The following is a 19399-nucleotide window of genomic DNA, read 5'->3' on the forward strand; positions in this document are numbered from 1 at the left end:
TTTTGCAACAGCCTCAAAAAAAATAAAGTACCTAGGAATTAGCTAACTAAGAATGTAAAGGACCTTTTTTGATGAAAACTTTAAAACTCTGAAAAAGGAAATTAAAACACAACTAAGGAAATGGAAAAACCTCCCATGCTCCTGGATTGGAAGAATCAACATCGTGAAAATGGCAATCTTGCCAAGGACTATCTACAAATTCAACGCAATACCCATCAATATCCCAATGTCATTCTTTAAAGAAATAGAAGAGGCAATCCAAAATTTCACATGGAATAATAAAAGACCCCGTATAGCAAAAACACTTCTTAGCAGAAAGAACAGCCCTGGAGGAATTTCAGTACCAAACTTTAGACTCTATTACAGAGCTATAATTCTCAAAACAGCTTGGTACTGGCACAAGAACAGGCCTGACCACCAGTGGAATAGAACTGAGGACCCAGATATTAAACCACAGACCTATGGCCACCTAATCTTTGACAAGGGAGCCAAAAAAATAGAATGGAAGAAAGACAGCCTCTTCAACAAGTGGTGCTGGCAGACCTGGTTAAGCACCTGCAGAAAACTAAAGTTGGATCCTTCTTTGTCACCCTGCACTAGAATTAACTCCAAATGGATCAAAGACCTGGAGGTAAAAGCTGACACACTGAAAACTTTACAAGAAGGAATAGGAGACACAGTAGGCCTCCTTGGCACAGGGCGAAACTTTCTCAATAAGGACCAAGAATCACAACAAACCAGAGAAAGGCTGGACAAGTGGGAATGCATTAAACTGCAGAGCTTCTGTATGGAAAAGGACATAGCTAATAAATTAATTAGGAAGCCTACAGAATGGGAGAAGATCTTCACCAACCATACAGTGGACAAAGGCCTCATATCTAATATATCAACAGCTCAAAAAATTGAATCACTCCAAAACTAATCTCCAAAGTAACAACCATCCCATTAAAAATGGGCCAAAGACTTAAAGAGAGTCTTCTCTGAAGAAGAAACAAAAATGGCCTATAGACACATGAAGAAATGCTCAATATCTCTGGTCATAAAAGAAATGCAAATCAAAACAACTCTAAGATTCCACCTCACTCCAGTTAGAATGGCCAGAATCAGGAAAACGAATAATAACAGATGCTGGAGGGGATGTGGCCAGGAAGAATCACTACTACACTGTTGGTGGGAGTGCAAATTCGTTCAACCACTATGGAAAGACAGTATGGCAGTGTCTCAAAAGGCTAAACATAGAGCTCCCCTATAACCCAGCAATTCCACTACTTGGCATTTACCCAACCATCCAAAAACTAGGGCATACCAAATCCACTGCAGCATTATTTACCATAGCAAAGATATGGAACCAACCTAGATGTCCCTCAGTTGATGAGTGGATCAACAAGATGTGGTATTTGTACACAATGGAATTCTATGCTGCTGTCAGAAAAAACGACATCGACCCATTTGTTAGGAAATGGAAAGACTTAGAAAAAAATCATATTAAGTGAAGTAAAGGACTCAAAGGAACTTAGGCTCAATGGTTTCCCTCATTTGTCATATTCTGTAGAAACCTTGGGCTCTACTAGCAAAGATTTGCAATAGAGCAAAACCTTGATACATAAGGCCATATAGTATGAAGCTAATTGAAAGGACTCCCAGGATATGGAAACAAAAGCCATAGAATGAATGATTGTTGTCCTTAATGTACTATGTTATCTCTCATCTCTTTTGCTGTCCCTTGGTTATCTCATATTGTTACAGTATCTCACTTTGTTATCTGATATATTGGATATATTTGTATTTGGTTATTTGAAATTGGATAGGGAAGGGGGGAAAACCAAGATGGGGGGTGTGGGGGAGGGAAATGGGTACCAAGACATGTGAAAGGGTATCAATGTATGTGAATTAATTCACCTTCTATCTGGCAAATATCATGTAACCCTTTTATTAATTACAATAAAAAAATTTTAAAAGAAGAAAATAAACTGGAAATCTGGGCACTGTGACTCACACCTGTAATCCTAACTACTCGGTAAGCTGAGATGAGAAGATCACAGTTTGAAACCAGGAAAGTCTGTGAGATTCATCTCTCTAAAACAACCAAAAAGGCAGAAGTAGAGCTGTGACTGGGGTGGTAGAACTCTAGCCTTGAGCCAAAAAGAATCAGGGATAGTGCCCAGGTCCTAATTTCAAGCCCCAAGATCAATGCCTGTGCAACACACACACACACACACACACACACACACACACACACACACACTCACATATACACAGAAGCAAAGAAGAAATGATCTTAATCTAGACAAAGTGTGTTTACCATTTCTTGAACTTTTAATCTGCATGTTGCAATGCTGGTATTTCTTGTCTGGTGGGCTTTGAGGAGGACATAACGTAACATACAGTAATTAGGAGTGCAGAGCACTCCAAAAGAACTCAATAAGCTTGTTATATACTGGCAAAATGAAACCCATGTGTCACAATCCAACAATATAATTTACACGAGAACATATTTTAGTGTGTATAAATTGAATAGTTATCGATCAGCCATTGTCAGTCAGGGATAATGTTATCTCCTCCACAATGAGGGCAGGTGCTTTTAAAATCTAATTAGTAGAGGCATATATGCTGTTAAACATACTGCAGTGGACAAGACATCTGCCTACTACAGAAATGTCTCTGGTCCAAACTGTCAATAGAGCATAAGAGGGAAAATTGGTTCTACATAAACACATTTCTGTTTATCCTCGAAGTATTAGTCCAAAGAAGGTGTTTTCTCATAGATTCTGTATAGACATTTTTTTGCAAATAAAAAACTGAGTGCCTACAAAGTAAGTTTTTCTTTTTCTTATGAAAGGTGATAATTCAAGAAGAAATAGTCTTATTGTACAAACCTATTACTTGAAGCATTCCCAAATTGGAGAGAATTATGTCTCAATATCAGTTAGCAAAATGTAGCCTTATAATATACTGCTGGTAATGATTCACAAGCAAAGAAAAAATTTCACTGCAAACATATTTAGAAAGTTTTAAGTATATTGTTTCATAGCTTGTTTTAACAAGACTGAAAATAGAATAATCCACATTTGTGGATTTGAAAATTTCTGTATTAGTTCATCAGATAATGTTTACAACAGTAAATTGTTGTCGGATTCATTTGATTGGAGATCCTACACTAGAAATACAAAGCAAACAAACAAAACTACAGAGAGACACCCAGATACCTACCACAAGAAAAGAAAAAAGCCATGAGTTATGATAGAATACCACTAATACCCTCTGCAATCTTACATGTATGAACTTCCAGGTGATCTACCCATCTATCTGTTCAATTATGAACTCATATCTTTCTACTTTCACGTCTACTTTCACTTAGTCAGTACTCTACTTTTTCAAAATTTAATGTCTACCTACTTTCCTTCTTTCTTTTCCCTTAGGGGTTGGGATACTGGGTTGTACCGAATTCTCTTCCTGAGCCTTTTCTCCATGGAAAAGTGATCAACAGTCTCAAAGCTGTCTACATTTACGATTAGAACAGTTACTCAGTTACTGCTTCATTAACATATCTTCTCGTTTTACAGTATTTTAGTAAAAACTTTTTTTTCCCCCAAAGGTCACAAGTGATCTATCAGCATCAAATATAATAGCTCTTGTGATTGCTGGGAACTGTATTCGTTTCTACCCATCTAATAGGTCTATCATTATATATGTTCCAAAATAAGGGCAACTCTATGACTGAAATTACCTCTTCAATTCTTTTCTTTTACTGCTTTGGGCTTTTCACGTCCTGATACCAACACATGAACTTCCTTGGAACCTAGACTTGCAATATAGCATCCCACATTTGGTGTCCATATTTTGACTTATTTCACATACAGGATCTTAAGAATTACCTACCTACATTTTCTTCAGCTCACTCCAACTAGCATTTTACAGTTTTCTTGGACAATGACACCCTTCACCCACATCATTTTAAACCCAAATTATTTTGTCAACTACTGACTTGGCAGAGGTTGTGAGCATCAAGATTGGATCCCTTCAGTATACCTCAGCAAACATGAAATGAAGCCCGAAGCTTATGCAGAAGAGAGTCTCATGAATGACAGCGTGATAGAAATGATCATAAACAACTCTGTCTGAACTATAGCTTTGGAGAAGTCCACAACCACTTCCACAGAAGACATCCATGTGTGGACATCTGCCCAGTATCCCACTCATCTCCCTTCACACGGCTCCTCCCTTTGATTGATCCTTGATTATTTTTCAAAACATTTTCTGTTTTTACATTTTTTTTTCTTGAAAATTGCTCCCTTATCTTAACTTATAGGAATAGAGTATTGAGTACCACACATGTTTTCCCATTGCAAAGTGATTCCCCAATAAATATTATTCTTTAGAGAACCTCTCCATTTGACAACTTAAATTTTTCCTTATCAAATCTGGCACATAATTAATATTTTAAAGTGGTAGGTTGACATGTTTATACCATCTTTGTAGGGATAAGCAGATATAAATTTAATCTCGAACTCATGCTACACGAATTCTTTTTTATTCTAATAAAATACATTTTACAAGAAAAATGAAATGAATCTTCCTAATTTTCACTGTCTAGACAGTTGATTTCTCTGTGCGTCTTTATTACGGAGGAAAATGTTTGAATGCAACTGTAACACTGGTGCTAGCTAACGCTACAACAAAGTTTTATGGGATGATAATACTAAAATGATAGGACAAAACATCTAAAACATTGATTTTTGTGAGTGAGCACTGAAGGAATGTAAGAAGTTCTAGGAAAATGAACCCAACAGCCCTGGCTGGCAGATAGTTAAACTTTGGTTTCTTCAAGATTCATTCTCCAGAGCTGCCAATACAACAAAGCAGAGTATAACAATCTGTATTTTTGTCTAGGAATGGGAAGGAATAGCAAGGTAAGCATGTAGTTACTATTTGGTTTGATGCCAATTTTCTAGAAACACTCTTTAAGTTCAATGCAAAACACACATCTTTGCAAGGCTTGGAATTCAGGCATGCATAAATTTTTCTTGTTTTCAAAGGTATGTTTTGAACACAGAAAGTGTGTAGTATTCTATTTTTTTTCCTTTTGTCTTTATTCAGACCATACTAAATCCCAATATTCCTGATTTACTACAGAAAATGTTCTGACCTGTGGACACATCATTGTCTTCCAGGACAGTATTTTTCACACCTATAGGGTAACACTCCCCATTTAAATGTTCATGTTTATCACTACACTCAATTAAAGTATTTCCTTTCTTTTTAAAAATACAACTTCATATATCAATTGCAGACATCATTGATAAGGCTATAGCAAATTTTGGTAAAATATTTTTTAATGATGAGAATGGTGTAACAGCCTTGTAATACCAGCCCTCAAGATGCTGAAGCAGGAGGATAAAAATTTCAAGGCCAACCTAGGTTCTGTTTCAAAAACAGTCAAATATGAAGAAAAGGAAAACACATTCCTTGTGTAGGGAGGACTGCTAAATTATAACAAATATCAAAAATTGCAAAGAGATGATCTTTATATATAAATAATCCATTACATTGAGTCCAAGACTTTTTTGATTAGCTTTTATAAGATAGTAAACTTTGTTTTCTTTCTTCTTTGTTCCCTCTGTGATTAATTTGTTTCTTTTGTTGTATTTATGTTATTTTGTACATTTTGTATATGGCCACCTGGGCACAGGATTCACTATCATTCATTATTGTATTCCTTCCACATTTCCCACCCTAACTTATAGGAATTAGTTTTAAACTTAATTATTTGGAAGGATTAAAAAACAAAAACTATCAATAGGGCCAGGAGTTTGGCCTAGTGGTAGAGAGCTTGTCTAGCATGCATGAAGACCCAGGGTCGATTCCTCGGTACCACATACATTTAGGAAAAAGCTGGAATTAGTGCTGAGGCTCAATTGGTAGAGGTGTAGCCTTGAGAAAGTCCAAGGACAGTGCTCAGGCCCTGGGCTCAAGCCCAGGACTGGCAAAAAAAATAAAAAAGAAAAAGAAAAGCACACACACACACACACACACACACACACACACACACACAAAACGCACAAAACTATCAATGGAAGAACACCAATTTCTTTGTTTTGAAGACTGACACAAAGTGATTTTTATACTTAAAATAAGTTTATAACACTCATTTATGTTCTAGTTTCAATGGTTACAATCAATTAAACTATTGGACATAATTAACAACCCAAAGCAAACATAAATACTACAAAGGAAAAAAATATGCTAAATAACCTGTGTAAACTATAACAAAGTATTCACACCAACATGAAAAGTATCAAGTTAATATCAATGTGCTCTCAGTGGCCATAGTAGATATATGGGTTAATTCTGTCTAAAGTAGAAGGCTAAATTCATCTGAACTTGATCCTTTGCTTAATTTCTGTGTTCCAAGGGTTAAACAGAGCTTCAAGTAGAAGAGACAACCTAAAGCTGTTTCACTCCTCCTTATTAGACACAAGACCTGTCATCTACAATTCCAGGCAAGTGAGAAGTAAATAAATTTGAGAAATTTTCATCAAACAAATTCATAGCTGCAGATTGCTTAGTAATAGAGTTGTCTGACAAGTTCATTTCAAGATGACTGAAATGATCAGAAAACTCAGATTTGAGAGTGGTTCTATTATAATTGAAAATTGTGATATAGGAAGATATAAATTGTCAAGAATGAATCAAAGTCTGTTAGGAGATTTCTTTCTCTCTTATTTTTAGATCAGTTATATGACATTTTTCTTTTTCAATTTCATGTAGTTTTAGCAATTGTATGCAGATAGAGAAATTAATTTTTGGGGGGGTGATAGGTAACAAGATGCTACTTGAAACTCTGTGACAACTGCCCCTGGGGCAGTAATAGATTATACCACAAAATCCAGCATCATTATCTTTTCTGATTATAAAACATGGAAAGATCCTTAGTCCAATATATTTACAAATACTCTTTTGTTTTATTCTCAAGTTATGTACTTCAAATCAATAGAAAAACTTAGGGCATATGCAAAAGGTGTAATATAGTAGCAATAACATATATTTTCCAATACACTAACTCTCAAGACGCAAGGAAGTGGAAACTTCAAAGTCTTGTGATTTTGGGATACCTGTCCTATTAGGAATGGGTAGTGGATGTCTTATGGGAAACAAAATATATTTTGCCTCTACTTATGATCATGCAAATCATGAAAATGTAAGGTAGGCTTCATATTTATACTTAAAAGGTATATATTTATATTTCAATAGAATGGAATTATAGGAAAAAATATAGGAGTCTGTCTTCATGGTCCTGGAGCAGACAACCTTTAGAATGCAAAATAGTAACTTGAATTATACTGCAAATAAAAAATTTTCATCACTAAAATTTATCATGAGCCAGAGTGAAAAGATAGAGAAGGTAATTGAAATATAGTTATCTGACAATAGGTCCGTTTACATTATATATACAAAACTTCATGAGAGGAAATATAATGTAACTTAGACAATCTGTCAGGGAAATGTAAATTATCTAGTACATACTCACCAATATGAATAAAATAAAAACAAAATGCAGTAGAAAATATAAAGTATTGGTGAGTAAAATTAGAAAAAAATTCAATGTTAGTAACATTATGGAAAACTACCGCCATATCAGCATTAATACATGACATTTCTTGTAAACAATTCTTGTGCTAGTGACTCTTATGACCCAGCTAAAATACAGACACGTGCCCAAAGATGTTCAAAGAACAGTGATTTGTCATAGGAAAAAATGGGAAAACCTCCACAGACTTATATGAACCATAATATATTCACACAATGAAATACTTTGACACAATTAAAATAAGTGATATTTTTCATGAATACTTGGTTGCAGGAAGGTTAGTCTCCCAGGCATAATGCTGTAAAATACTTTACTGTTGTTGTTACTCATAGACAACTTAAAAACCTATCATAACTGGTTTACTAGGTTAGACTCCCATATACCTTTGTGGGTGACAGAAGGAAAAATCTGGGAGAGCAAATTATATTGCTTCTTGAGATTAATGCTGATAGTATGGAAAGTGGTTGAGTTACACATGTACAATATATGTATATATACACACATGTATATACACACGTGTATACATACATATACACGTGTATATGTGTATACTTTATGCATATATTTAATTTATATGTATTTTATTAAAGGGTTTACTTTAAATGAGGTAGAGCAGCTGCCTGTTAAATATAGCATTATTAAACCAGATTTCATACAATGGATCAAAGTATTTGGTATATTCCTTTTCAAGGTATCGTTAATATAGATTCATCTTTAAAGAATTTCCTTTTGGGAAAACCTTTATTTAAATAGCAATTATGTAACTCACACCGGAATTTGAGTACATAGAGTACCTGTTGAAGGACAGGAATCTTTCCCTATCTGTTGATTTGAGTTAATGTTATTGGATTCCTAAATCTTCCCCAAGGCTTATTTCTGGGAAGCTGCTTACATATTTGAAATAAGCATTTTTCCTTTATACTGTTTGAGAGGATCAAAATTCTTCCTTTCCTTAATGGAGTTTATAGTACACTGGAGTGAATATTGGTCCATAAAGCAGATTTAAGAAATCAGAGTTATCGTATTTATTGTGGTACTAAAGGATTTCATATAAGAGAAAGGATCATTTTCCAAAACTGAAAGAAAAAAATATAAATGGAAAATGACATTTACTGTTTTGTGTTTCAAAAATTAGTATTTGCTGAAAAACCTGAAACTGGATTCTCTGCCCAAACCCTGTCATTGATATGGATTTTTGGTATTATTTCTAGAAAGAATATGCACCTTACATATTTTTGAATAAAGCATTATTCCTATACAAGAATCATCTTTCGAAGTCTCACTCTAAACTGTGTTTAAAATCGTATGATCACTCTGTTTTCATCATAATCATCTCAAAGATATTCTTGGGCACACTGGTACAAGAATTTCAAGCCTGTATCACAGCAGGTTGATTTCCTCTGCCACATATAACTGCAGTATTTTTTCTTAAAACTTTGAAACTCTTGAATGTGATGTGGAGCAGGACTGACTGTAGACATTTAATGGACCACATTGCTAAGACTTCAAAGAAAGCATAATTAGCTCCATACCACTTAATTGCTCCAGGGGTAAGAAAATAAAGAAGATGCAAACACACTCGATATGCCTATTTTTTCCTATTAGCAATTAAATGCTAAGTGAGCAATTTCTTTTCTCAAACTCCTTCTTTTGACTTTTAAGTTAATATTTTCCTTGAAGTTATTTCCACACCAACTATAGAGGAAGAAATGAAGATGGGAAATTTTGCTGCTCTCTCCTTTGATCAGAATTTCTCCCCTTTGCCTCAGGAATCTGGAGTACTCTGGTGAACTTGGTTAGTGAACTTGGTTGTTTCACTGCCCTCAGCATAAACTTGGCTCTTGTCTTTACTATTATCCTTATCCATCTCTTTCTAACTTCATTTCCCTTTTTATCCATCATATAACCCACAGTACGACATTTCAATTCCTTCTTTTAGGAGGTGACAACCAGTCCCTGGGGTGCCCTAAAAATCTTATTTGTTCACAAGTCTTAAACTCTGGGTGTCTCTGAGTAGTTGTGGGCCACAGAGGAGTTGAACATTCCTGAAGAAATGTATAGGAAATTGTTGATTGACTCAACTATATATTTAAAGTTGGTCAAAATATCTCATCCTCCTCAAATTACAGACACAGTACCACTTCTTAAAAGCTATAGAAATTGTGAGGTTACTGTTGTTTTAATAGATTATATTATTTACACAATGGCCATAAGAAAAAAGTGTTTTTAAATAACTTCCTGGAAAACACGAGGCAGAAAAAGCAGTAATCATGGGTAAGTATGGTAGAAGGGGCCAGAGGCTAGACATGACAAAAGACCTCTGTCTTGACCAATCTGAGAAGGTCTCATACACAGAAAATGTCAAAAAACAGAAGGTGGGAATGGGTCAGGGTCTGTAAGGTTTAAGAATGTAGTTGACACTCATCATTTATTGTGATGTGCTCTATAAAATGCATGTCACATGGAATTCTTGACTATCGTACTTTTTCTCAGAGAGGAAATATAAGATCTAGTCGGGAAGGTCTTGGATTCTCTATTTTTCTGACAAAATCCATTGTGTTTATTATCTAGAGTTGATGCATTACCACTGAACTCACAGTGAGCATTACAATCATTCAGGCCTCAGCACAGATTACACTAACACAGCTGTTTTCTCTGTGAGGCAAGTCAGAGCTTTTGTATGTTTAGGAACTCTTGCAAGCACTTCAGCCCTGTACTTGAGGGACACTTGAAACAGCAAAATCACCAGCAAAAAGCAGAAAAAGTTAAATAAATTAGCCCTAAAATGACTGGAAAAGATAACTCTTTATAGTAAGAGCTTAGGCAATAAAAAAAAGTTTTTCAAAGAAAAGGCAAATATGTGCGAATGAAAGCTAGCATAACCTCCAACACAATGAAAATGTGTGTCCTGCTCAATGTGAACGACTGAGCACTCGAGTGAAATGAACTAATTCCATCCATGCGCTGAGCTGTCAGATTTTGTGCTGTTGTTGAGTATAATACTTTCTCTTTTCAATATTATAGTAAATAACATAGATAAACTTCTTTCAGTCTTATAAAGCAATGTGAATCACAGAATATTTTTAAAAAATTTTAAAAACTTCAATTAAAAACTGCAAACATGGCAAACTTTCTGAGGAAAAATGAAAATATGGAAGAAGTCATTTCATTAAAAATGCAACCTGAAAACCCTTAGTAGAAGTTGACTATTAGCTTTGTTTTTGTATATAATACACACATGCATACTCTCACCATCTGAATCATAAATTGCCAACCATTGCCTGCCTGAGAACTTAAAAAACTACTCTGTGAAATTTGTTCCAACCCTAGTTATCCATTCTGCAGAGCTGCATTTTTTCAGGAACACCATCTATCTATCACCAGGATGGCATTGTTGTCCCATTTTTAATTATTTAGTTTCCTCCATGGGACTGACTGAATAAATCCCTAGGTCAAGATTTCCTCCTCTTGTGTGTCCTGAACTTCAGTGCATGCTTTTAAATTTAGTTCTGCCTGCCATTTGAGTAAACTGCTTCTAGTATGGACAAGGTCAGGTCAAAGGCAGCCTGTTCCCCAAGCAGGGTCAATATTTCTACAATCCATAAAAGAAACACCCATGCTGGGAGACCTCTGTGAACCATTAATTGAGGAACAGGAAAGAATATAACCAGCTTAAATGGGGATGCAATGGGTCACATTTGTTGTTGTTGGTCTTACACCAGTGCTACAGGCCATTGTGGATTCAATTGGTCTGAAATTCAGAGACAAAAACCGTAAGTGGCTAGACAAAAATGTGGCTGACAGAACTCTCCCAGGTATAAAACTCATAAACAGGTGTTGGGAGTTTAGGCACAAATTGCTAAAGCGACCAAAAATGAATTCTGGTAGTCATCACAGGGGTCTTTTGAGAAAATTAGCCATAAATTATCTCTAATTTCACCATGGATAGACAATGTTCAACACCTCCACCTCTACCCACACTGTATTTCCTTCCCTCCTCCAAGACTGGGAACATGGAAGAGAAGTCCTGGATCTCTATTGTAACTGGATCACTATGGCCTGTACTGCATCTAGGATAAACTGCAGCATCCATCGATGTTCGTTTATTTATTTGAAGGTGTCGTAAGGTATGTTCTCAGCTATCTCCATAAACCTTTCTTTGATCACCCCAGATAGAAAGGGCCAAAGATGCTTCAATGAAATTAGTACAATTTTAAGATTCCAATTTTGATAACATGCCTCTGTATTGTTACTTCTAATATTCTAGAAATTCTTTTGCTTTGTAAAGGGAAGCATTGACATTTCTGTAATTGGAAATGCTGATTATATTATGGAAAAATCTATTAATTCAATGAAATCCTCTGAGTCACTTTCTAAACTCCAAAGGTCAAAGTTCTGAATTTGCATTTAAAGCTGCATTAACAAAATTCTCTCTCTCATATTATTCATAGTCTATAAGTTTCACTTATGTGAGTTATATTCTGCTTCAAGACCCTTGATTTTAAATTATGCTATAGAGTGTCAAAGGACTTCTAACCATTCTTAATTTGGGCACCTACTTACCAGTACTTTTCAAAGCTAATGGAAGTGAAATGGTGAGGTCATAAAGGAAGGAAGAAATCAATTCACCAAATTTAAGAACACTAAGTGAAAGTGGGTAATACCATAAACACCATGCAAAATGGAAATGTTGAGGGTAGGCAAAGAAGACTTGATAGCAATCCATTCCAAAGCCATTACAAATATTTTAAAAATAGAGTGTTAAAGCAATCACTAAGAGGTCACACATTTTTACAGAGCTCTAGAGTTTCTAAATAATGAAACATGAATAAAAATTGGATGTATGGCATCAGGCACTGTACAGTGGTCACCTCTTTGCAGACTTTTGGGCAGTTTCAATACTAGACCTCATATGGATTTCCCAGAGCATAAGTAAATTTGTCATTTGGTTTGGCAAATGAATCACAAATAGACAATCAGAACTTGATTTAAATGTATCTTTCCTTGAAGTTGTAAAAATTTTAACTTGCCACATCAACACCAAAAATATAAGTTTGGTCTACACTTGTGAATTCATTCTTGAGCTTGCTAGATTCACTCAGGGAAATGGCAGTTTTAAAATCCCATGGGACTCCTTAAAAAGATGCTGGCCATGTGCATATATATATATATATAAACACACATATACATATATATACATATGTATATTACAAACATTCTTTGCAATTAGCAATTAACTGGGCAGTATGGGGTAAATAAGACAAGGAATTCACTGCACCACTTCCTTTAGTATTAATGGAAGTTAATTCCTCTATTCTGCTTTTAATTTTCATCTCCTCTGCAAAGTCCATTCCAATGTATTTAATCTTACAGCATTCATTCACCCAACACAACTTTTACTTACCTCACTGATGAAGGATTTGGCGGTGGCAGGATTCATAACAAGGATGGCTCGCCTAAGAGTGTCTCGGTAGCGATTCAATTCCTCTATTCTCATGGTATCAAAAAGAGTGGTGATCATTTTATTGATGTTGTTTTCCACCTTTTGAAGTGCAACATCCATTCCCTGCTGAGATACTTTGTCCAAAAACTCCTGTATTCCACGGATATCTAGGAACATCAAAGATCAGCAAAGTATAAATTATAGCATGGAAGGTAAACAAAAGCCTTTTTACTTACATCACGATAGTTCATTGTCTAACAGTGCAGTCAATCTAAAATTAGTGAGTTTCTGATGGCACTCTCAACTGGTTTAAGATTTAGCATGGAATGAATTATTTATAATGAAAATATGAAAATTATTATTATTGTTGTTGTTGTTGTTGTTACTATTATTTTTGTGCCAGTTCTGGGGCCTCATATACTTGCTTATTCTTTGTACTCATAGCTGGCATTCAACCTCTTGAACCATAATTCAATTCCAGTTCTTAAAAGGTTAACTGGAGGAAAAGATTTCAAGAAATTTTCTGCTTGGTTGCCTTCTAATCAAGAATTATTGATTATCTTGATTAAATTCACAAATCTTGAGTATCTAGCTATGAGTCGCAACTACTCAACTTATCTAATTAATATTCTAAAGAATCTCAACTCTAGAAAACATTAGAACAAAATGGAGAAAAAGAGAGAAAACACTTTATTCTCCTAAAAATATGAAAGAAAGAAAATATGTACACTATATTCCTTGTGATATGTATCTAAAAATAGATATACCTGATTGAAAATTACACCACAATTTCTTAATATAAGCAAACATGTCACTACATTGACTACATTGACATGTATCATCTAAATTATTCTTTTCAGGTGTTTCTTTCAAATGTTTTCATGTAGACTATACTCCACACATACACACAGCTGAGTGGTGGCTCAAGTGGTAGACTGCCTGCCTAGCAAGTAGAAGGCTCTGATTAAACTAACATAATACTGTTTAATGAGTGTCTGTGCGTGTGTATGTGTGTGTGTGTGTGTGTGTGTTTGTAGTGTGTGTGGTGTACATTTTTGTCAATTTCATGCACAATGTTGTAGCTCAAATTTCAATAATCTGGTAGAAGTTAGGTTTTATTTTAGAACAGAAAAAATAACATATATACAAAACAAAATCTACACTTAATATTTTAGCATTCAAACAACTACATATAGTTTTGAATGGATAGTAATATGAAAAACACTGACATAGATATTCTCAAAATGAAAAGTTCTGAGAAAATTCCAAATAAAAAGTTAAATGTGGGCTTGGAGTTTAGCCTAGTGGTAGAGTGCTTGCCTAGCATGCACGAGGACCCGGGTTCAATTCCTTGGTACCATACACATAGAAAAAAAAGCCAGAAGTGGTGCTGAGGCTCAAATGGTAGAGCTCTAGCCTTGAGAAAGTCCAAGGACAGTGCTCAGGCCCTGAGTTCATGGCCCAGGAGTGGCAAAACAAAAAGTTAAATGTTCATTTCATAATTGAATACATTAAATAATTTAGAGTAAATATATTAGTTAACTGAAATTTGCCAGTGATGGTTATGGAGATGATCTAAATTGAGAGATATGGTTAGCACGTGCATCAGATACATTTTATATTCATGTAGAAGCTTAGCTCCTATTATTTCATAATTTGTATTCTCCACTATGTGCTCATGACACAAAATATTGAAAGGAAAATCATTGGTGAAAGAAAAGAAACAAATGGGACTTAAGGACTCACAATGGATGGTATATATCTCAAAACCCATAGTTGAGTGGTATTATATACACACAAAATTTATTTCTTAAGTGAAAAAAAAACAGTACATAATCCCATAGTACAAGAAAACAAACAGGTATAAATTGAGAAGCAGTCATTGAATTATTAGAGAGATGTGTATTTGCAAAGCAACACTTGCCTTCTCTGTATAATTGCATTAAAAAGTATAACTGTTGTTTCTCTGCTAAGTCTCACCAACTTCAGAATAAATACATCTTACATTCTTATTCCTAATTGTATTATACACCCAAGATGTCACCATGTTCAAAGGACATTTAGTTAGAGCAGAACAGATATTGTTGAGTTGCAACAGAAAAGCATTATGCGTTCATTAACTATTAAAGACCCATATTTCCTATGAGGGTAAAACACTGATGCAAGGATTAAACAAAGGGTTATATCTGACCAGAAGTGGTAGATTCAAGATGAAACATATGTTCATGAGTATTGAACACTAGCCAAAATTTGGTCTAAGTCAGAATCAATTGAGAAACTTATTAAGAAGATAACAACCTAGACCACATCTCAGAACCTAGGATATATGCCAGTAGAATATGTGTCAGAATACAGATGCTAGGTACTCAGAAAACATCACATTGCATGACTACAACGTAAGACTTCAGATCATCAGTGTTTTATGAAACCATCAGATGACAAAAATAAAAGATCAAAGCAATCTCACATGTCAGCTTTGGCAAGAGTATGTTCTGTGAAGTATTCATAGAATATTGGATATAATGTTCTATGTCAGGAGTATACCTAACTACACATTCCCACAATGAGACAGACAGTAAATAAGTTCGTGCACTCATCAATAGAAATTACAGTTCTCAGAAGAAAGCAACCAGGATTTTCCCATAGAAGATACCAAGGAATGGAAGAGGGAAAATTACAGAAAACTTGTAAATTTTTCTCTGCAGAACTGGTGATCTAGTGGACGAGAAGACGTTACTTAGGGAAAGAGTGAGGATAATCAGAGGTAATGAGAGAATGAAAGACTGCTTGTTGAAAAACATAAAATATTTCAATGTAGCTGCAACTTCCAGAATCAGAAAATTTAGGCATAGGTTGCTGAGAGATGGAAAGAAAATTTGGGTAGACCAGTGAGAAACACAGAAAGAGGTTCTGGGTTTATGTTACAGTTTTAATTTACTACAAGTTCTAAGTGGAGGTTCTGACATGTAGGGGATGGGCAATGCATACAATGTGAAATTTAGCCCCTTTAAATTTGGAATTGATAAACTGGTACCATAACATGTTTCAAAATTAAGCTTGTAAATTATTTTCCCCTGATTTAAATAATATGACTTTCATTAGCTTTTTTATTTTCAGAGATTAAGATCAATAGTAGGCAAATAGCTGTTTGTTGAGAAGAGATCACAATCATTTCTGCTCTATAATTTTCTTGATTCTTTAAAATGTAGAAACATGTTACATACAGTGGAGGAATAATCAGATTTCATTAGCAAAAGTATGTATATATATATATATGGACATAAAATCTAATGTGTGCTTTAACTATTACAAATAGTGCATGGCTGTTACAAAATCACCCCTTTGTACCAGTGTTCCAGATTGACTGAAATACATTGATGACTACTCAAAATAACAAGTGCAAAATCCATGGCAGACTTCTGGATTAACATTTGAGTCAAGCAGGAACTGTTTTGTATATTGAGAATGACACTAAATACTCATGATAAGTAGCAATTGTTATCTGTGATGAGAGAACGGTCTAGAGCATGCTATTAGCTACTCTGTGTAAAAGAATCATTAAAAGAAGAAAGTAAGCCTTTGGTTTTGTTAATTAAACATAAGCATAATCAACTATCAACATTATTCAGCTACAATATCTGTATGCTTATTAGTTGGTAGACACAGAGCTAACCTTTAAGAATTAGAGAAACAGATATAACACAATACCTGATCTAAAGGAGTTACCAGGACTGTAGGTCCTGGGAGTAGGTGCTATCTATTGATATCAGTAATTTAAATATTATCTTTTACAAGTCTTCAGTGGTTATTAATCCTACTGACCAGATAATTATATTACAGCAAGGGGTAGAAGTTTCATTAAGCATTAAGTTAGTTATTAAGCATTAGATTTCATGAGGGAAGACCTCCCCAACACCACAAAGAATTTCTTGTCAACAGAATAAATGCCTACACTTATCTGTAATTTGTGACTATTCTAAGTTGTACAGCAAAGAGATATGAACCCCCAAGCACAAATGATTATAGAGAAATTACCCCTGCTATTTATGTGGATCACTGGGAAGTTATTGGAAAAGGGAAGTAAACGAAGAAATATGCTGGGAGATCCCACCCTTGCTGAATGTTCTGAGACTCCTGGAATGTTCCAAGAGATGCATGGTTACTAGTTTTCAAGATAAGGAAGGGGATTATGAGTAAAGAAAGATGTTGGTTTTTACAGTACGGAAAACGCAAGGAAGTGGAATCATCCTCAACAGTCAGTAGAAAAAAACACAATCCTACAATGGATGGTGTCACTGAGTATACAACTTTCTACAGAGAGTAAGATATGAGATGGAACCTGGACACCAGGGAAGTGATTAGAGACTCAGTACAGGAATCACATACATTGCACAACATGAGGAGGAAAACAGAATCAACAGAGAGACATAGGGCTATGCTCCTCTTAATAGAAGCCAGGACAGCGCTGTAGGGTCTGGATGTGGGGCCTGCTAGGTGATCCAAAGGTAGTCACAGTGGGAAGAGAGACTTCCAGCCCTGCAAGGGCTGTGGGGAGCTGGAGGCAATTTCTCCAGACTATTCAATGGCAAGCACTTAAAACAAATGCAGCAATGATTCCTAAAGTTTTGAGGTGGTATGGGAGGCCACAGGACCAGCCCGTTCTGAAACTCCTCTTATGCTTATGATTTGGGTTTACAGGAAAATTTGATATGAAAAGTCCTTTGAAGTCATTTTTTATCAACATTTCCGTCTTTCCTTCATAAAACAACATTATCTAGAGGAAAACGCACTGCCTTTGATGTCAGGAAAATCTGATGTGGACCCATTCATTGCTACCTTCTTTGCTAGTTAACTTGAAATGGATTTCAGAGTTGATATCTCTTATTTGTATCTTCAAAGTATTCGTTCTCCTTTATTTAAATAACAAGATGACACTTTTCATTTCAGAAATCAGCCTGGAGCCCTCCCTCATGTTTCACATATGGGCAACACACCACATTCTATTACTGGATGTTCCTTTGGTCTCATGCTAGTCAATTTGAGTTATTCATGTCCTTGGCCTATAGACACAACACTCAGCCAGAGATTGAAATTTAATATAAAAGTAGTATAAAAGAAATGCCCTTTCTTTGGTGCCACAAGTTATAGTGATGTAGTTTTAAGATTGCAGGAGTCAGTATGTCTAGAGAAACTAGCTGAGGGGAGACAGACAAGACAGATGTTCCTTAGGCTTCTCATTTGCAGAAATCTAAAGAAGAAAGAGGAAGAGTTTGAAAAATGGAAAAAACCAAAAAGGAGGAAGAAAAAAGAGGAGAAGGCAAAAGAGGAGGAGGATGGGGAGGAACAAGAAGAGGAGGAAGAACAGGGAAAGGAGGAGGAGGACGGAGAGGAGGAGGAGGAGGGTGGAGAAGACAAGGAGGATGGAGAGGAGGAGAAGGGAAGGAGAAGAGGAAGGGCAAGAAAAGGAAGGAAGGAAGGAAGGAAGGAAGGAAGGAAGGAAGGAAGGAAGGAAGGAAGGAAAAAAATTAAGGAAGGGAGGGAGGGAGGAAGAAAGGGTGGGAGGGAGAAAGTATGCACTAGTTTAAAATTAACTTCAGTGACTTTAAGGAGATGGAGCTACACATACACACACACACACACACACACACATATACACACACACATACACATACCGACACATACACACGTATTTTTGAAAATTGTGTCATTTTGTGATTAAACAGAAAAGGACTAATCAATAAAATGTGCTTTCATATGGAAATGCTAAAACAAAAAAATATGAAATTATGGGGAGAGTAATTCTCCACAACTTATCTGGGAAAATATCAAATTATCCATACTTCAGTAATGAACCAGTTAAAGTCCTATCTGTTTTTACATTGATTCTTCTATTGTTTTATATGGAAAGTTGAAAAGAGAACAAATGCTTGACAAGAAATAGATAACATTCCCAGAACTTAATATTTTATCAGTCATCAATATCCCTGACATATGAATTGGGTTCACTAACTGCCAGCTTCCCACAACAAACTGCTAAGATAAAATGTACTTAATTCAGTTATAAGATTTTAAGGATTACCATTGAATTATATATAATGATGACTTTCTTATGATAGCTAAAGAAGAGCTGTAATTCTTCTAACAAAATAGTTTATAAAGTAAATCTACCAAAGTACATTAGGATAAAAACATCTCAGTCCATAGTATAATTTAATGTAAAAATGTACTCTAAACCGAGCATAAAAATAAGCCAGAAATAGGCTACTCTGGTGCACATTACACAGCAGAGGCCAGTGTCTAAATACACCACTCATTAAATCAAACCTTCGCTTACCATTGTGTTTATCACAGTGAAAAGGAATAGGAAG

General features: G+C 35.3%; 1 protein-coding gene across 2 annotated transcripts in view; it reads right to left on the reverse strand.

Moving 5' to 3' along the window:
• The window catches only part of Grid2 (glutamate ionotropic receptor delta type subunit 2), a 951510-nt gene that overhangs the window by 452905 nt on the left and 479206 nt on the right, over nucleotides 1-19399 (reverse strand). For both annotated transcript variants that reach the window (XM_090356798.1, XM_090356797.1), the window contains exon 4: nucleotides 12993-13198. In XM_090356798.1, coding sequence (XP_090212924.1) covers nucleotides 12993-13198 — 206 coding nt within the window. The remainder of the gene's footprint in view (nucleotides 1-12992; nucleotides 13199-19399) is intronic.

Source organism: Megascapheus bottae, chromosome 23 (genome assembly GCF_031878675.1).
Source record: "Megascapheus bottae isolate mThoBot1 chromosome 23, mThoBot2.hap1, whole genome shotgun sequence".
Lineage (NCBI taxonomy): Eukaryota > Metazoa > Chordata > Mammalia > Rodentia > Geomyidae > Megascapheus > Megascapheus bottae.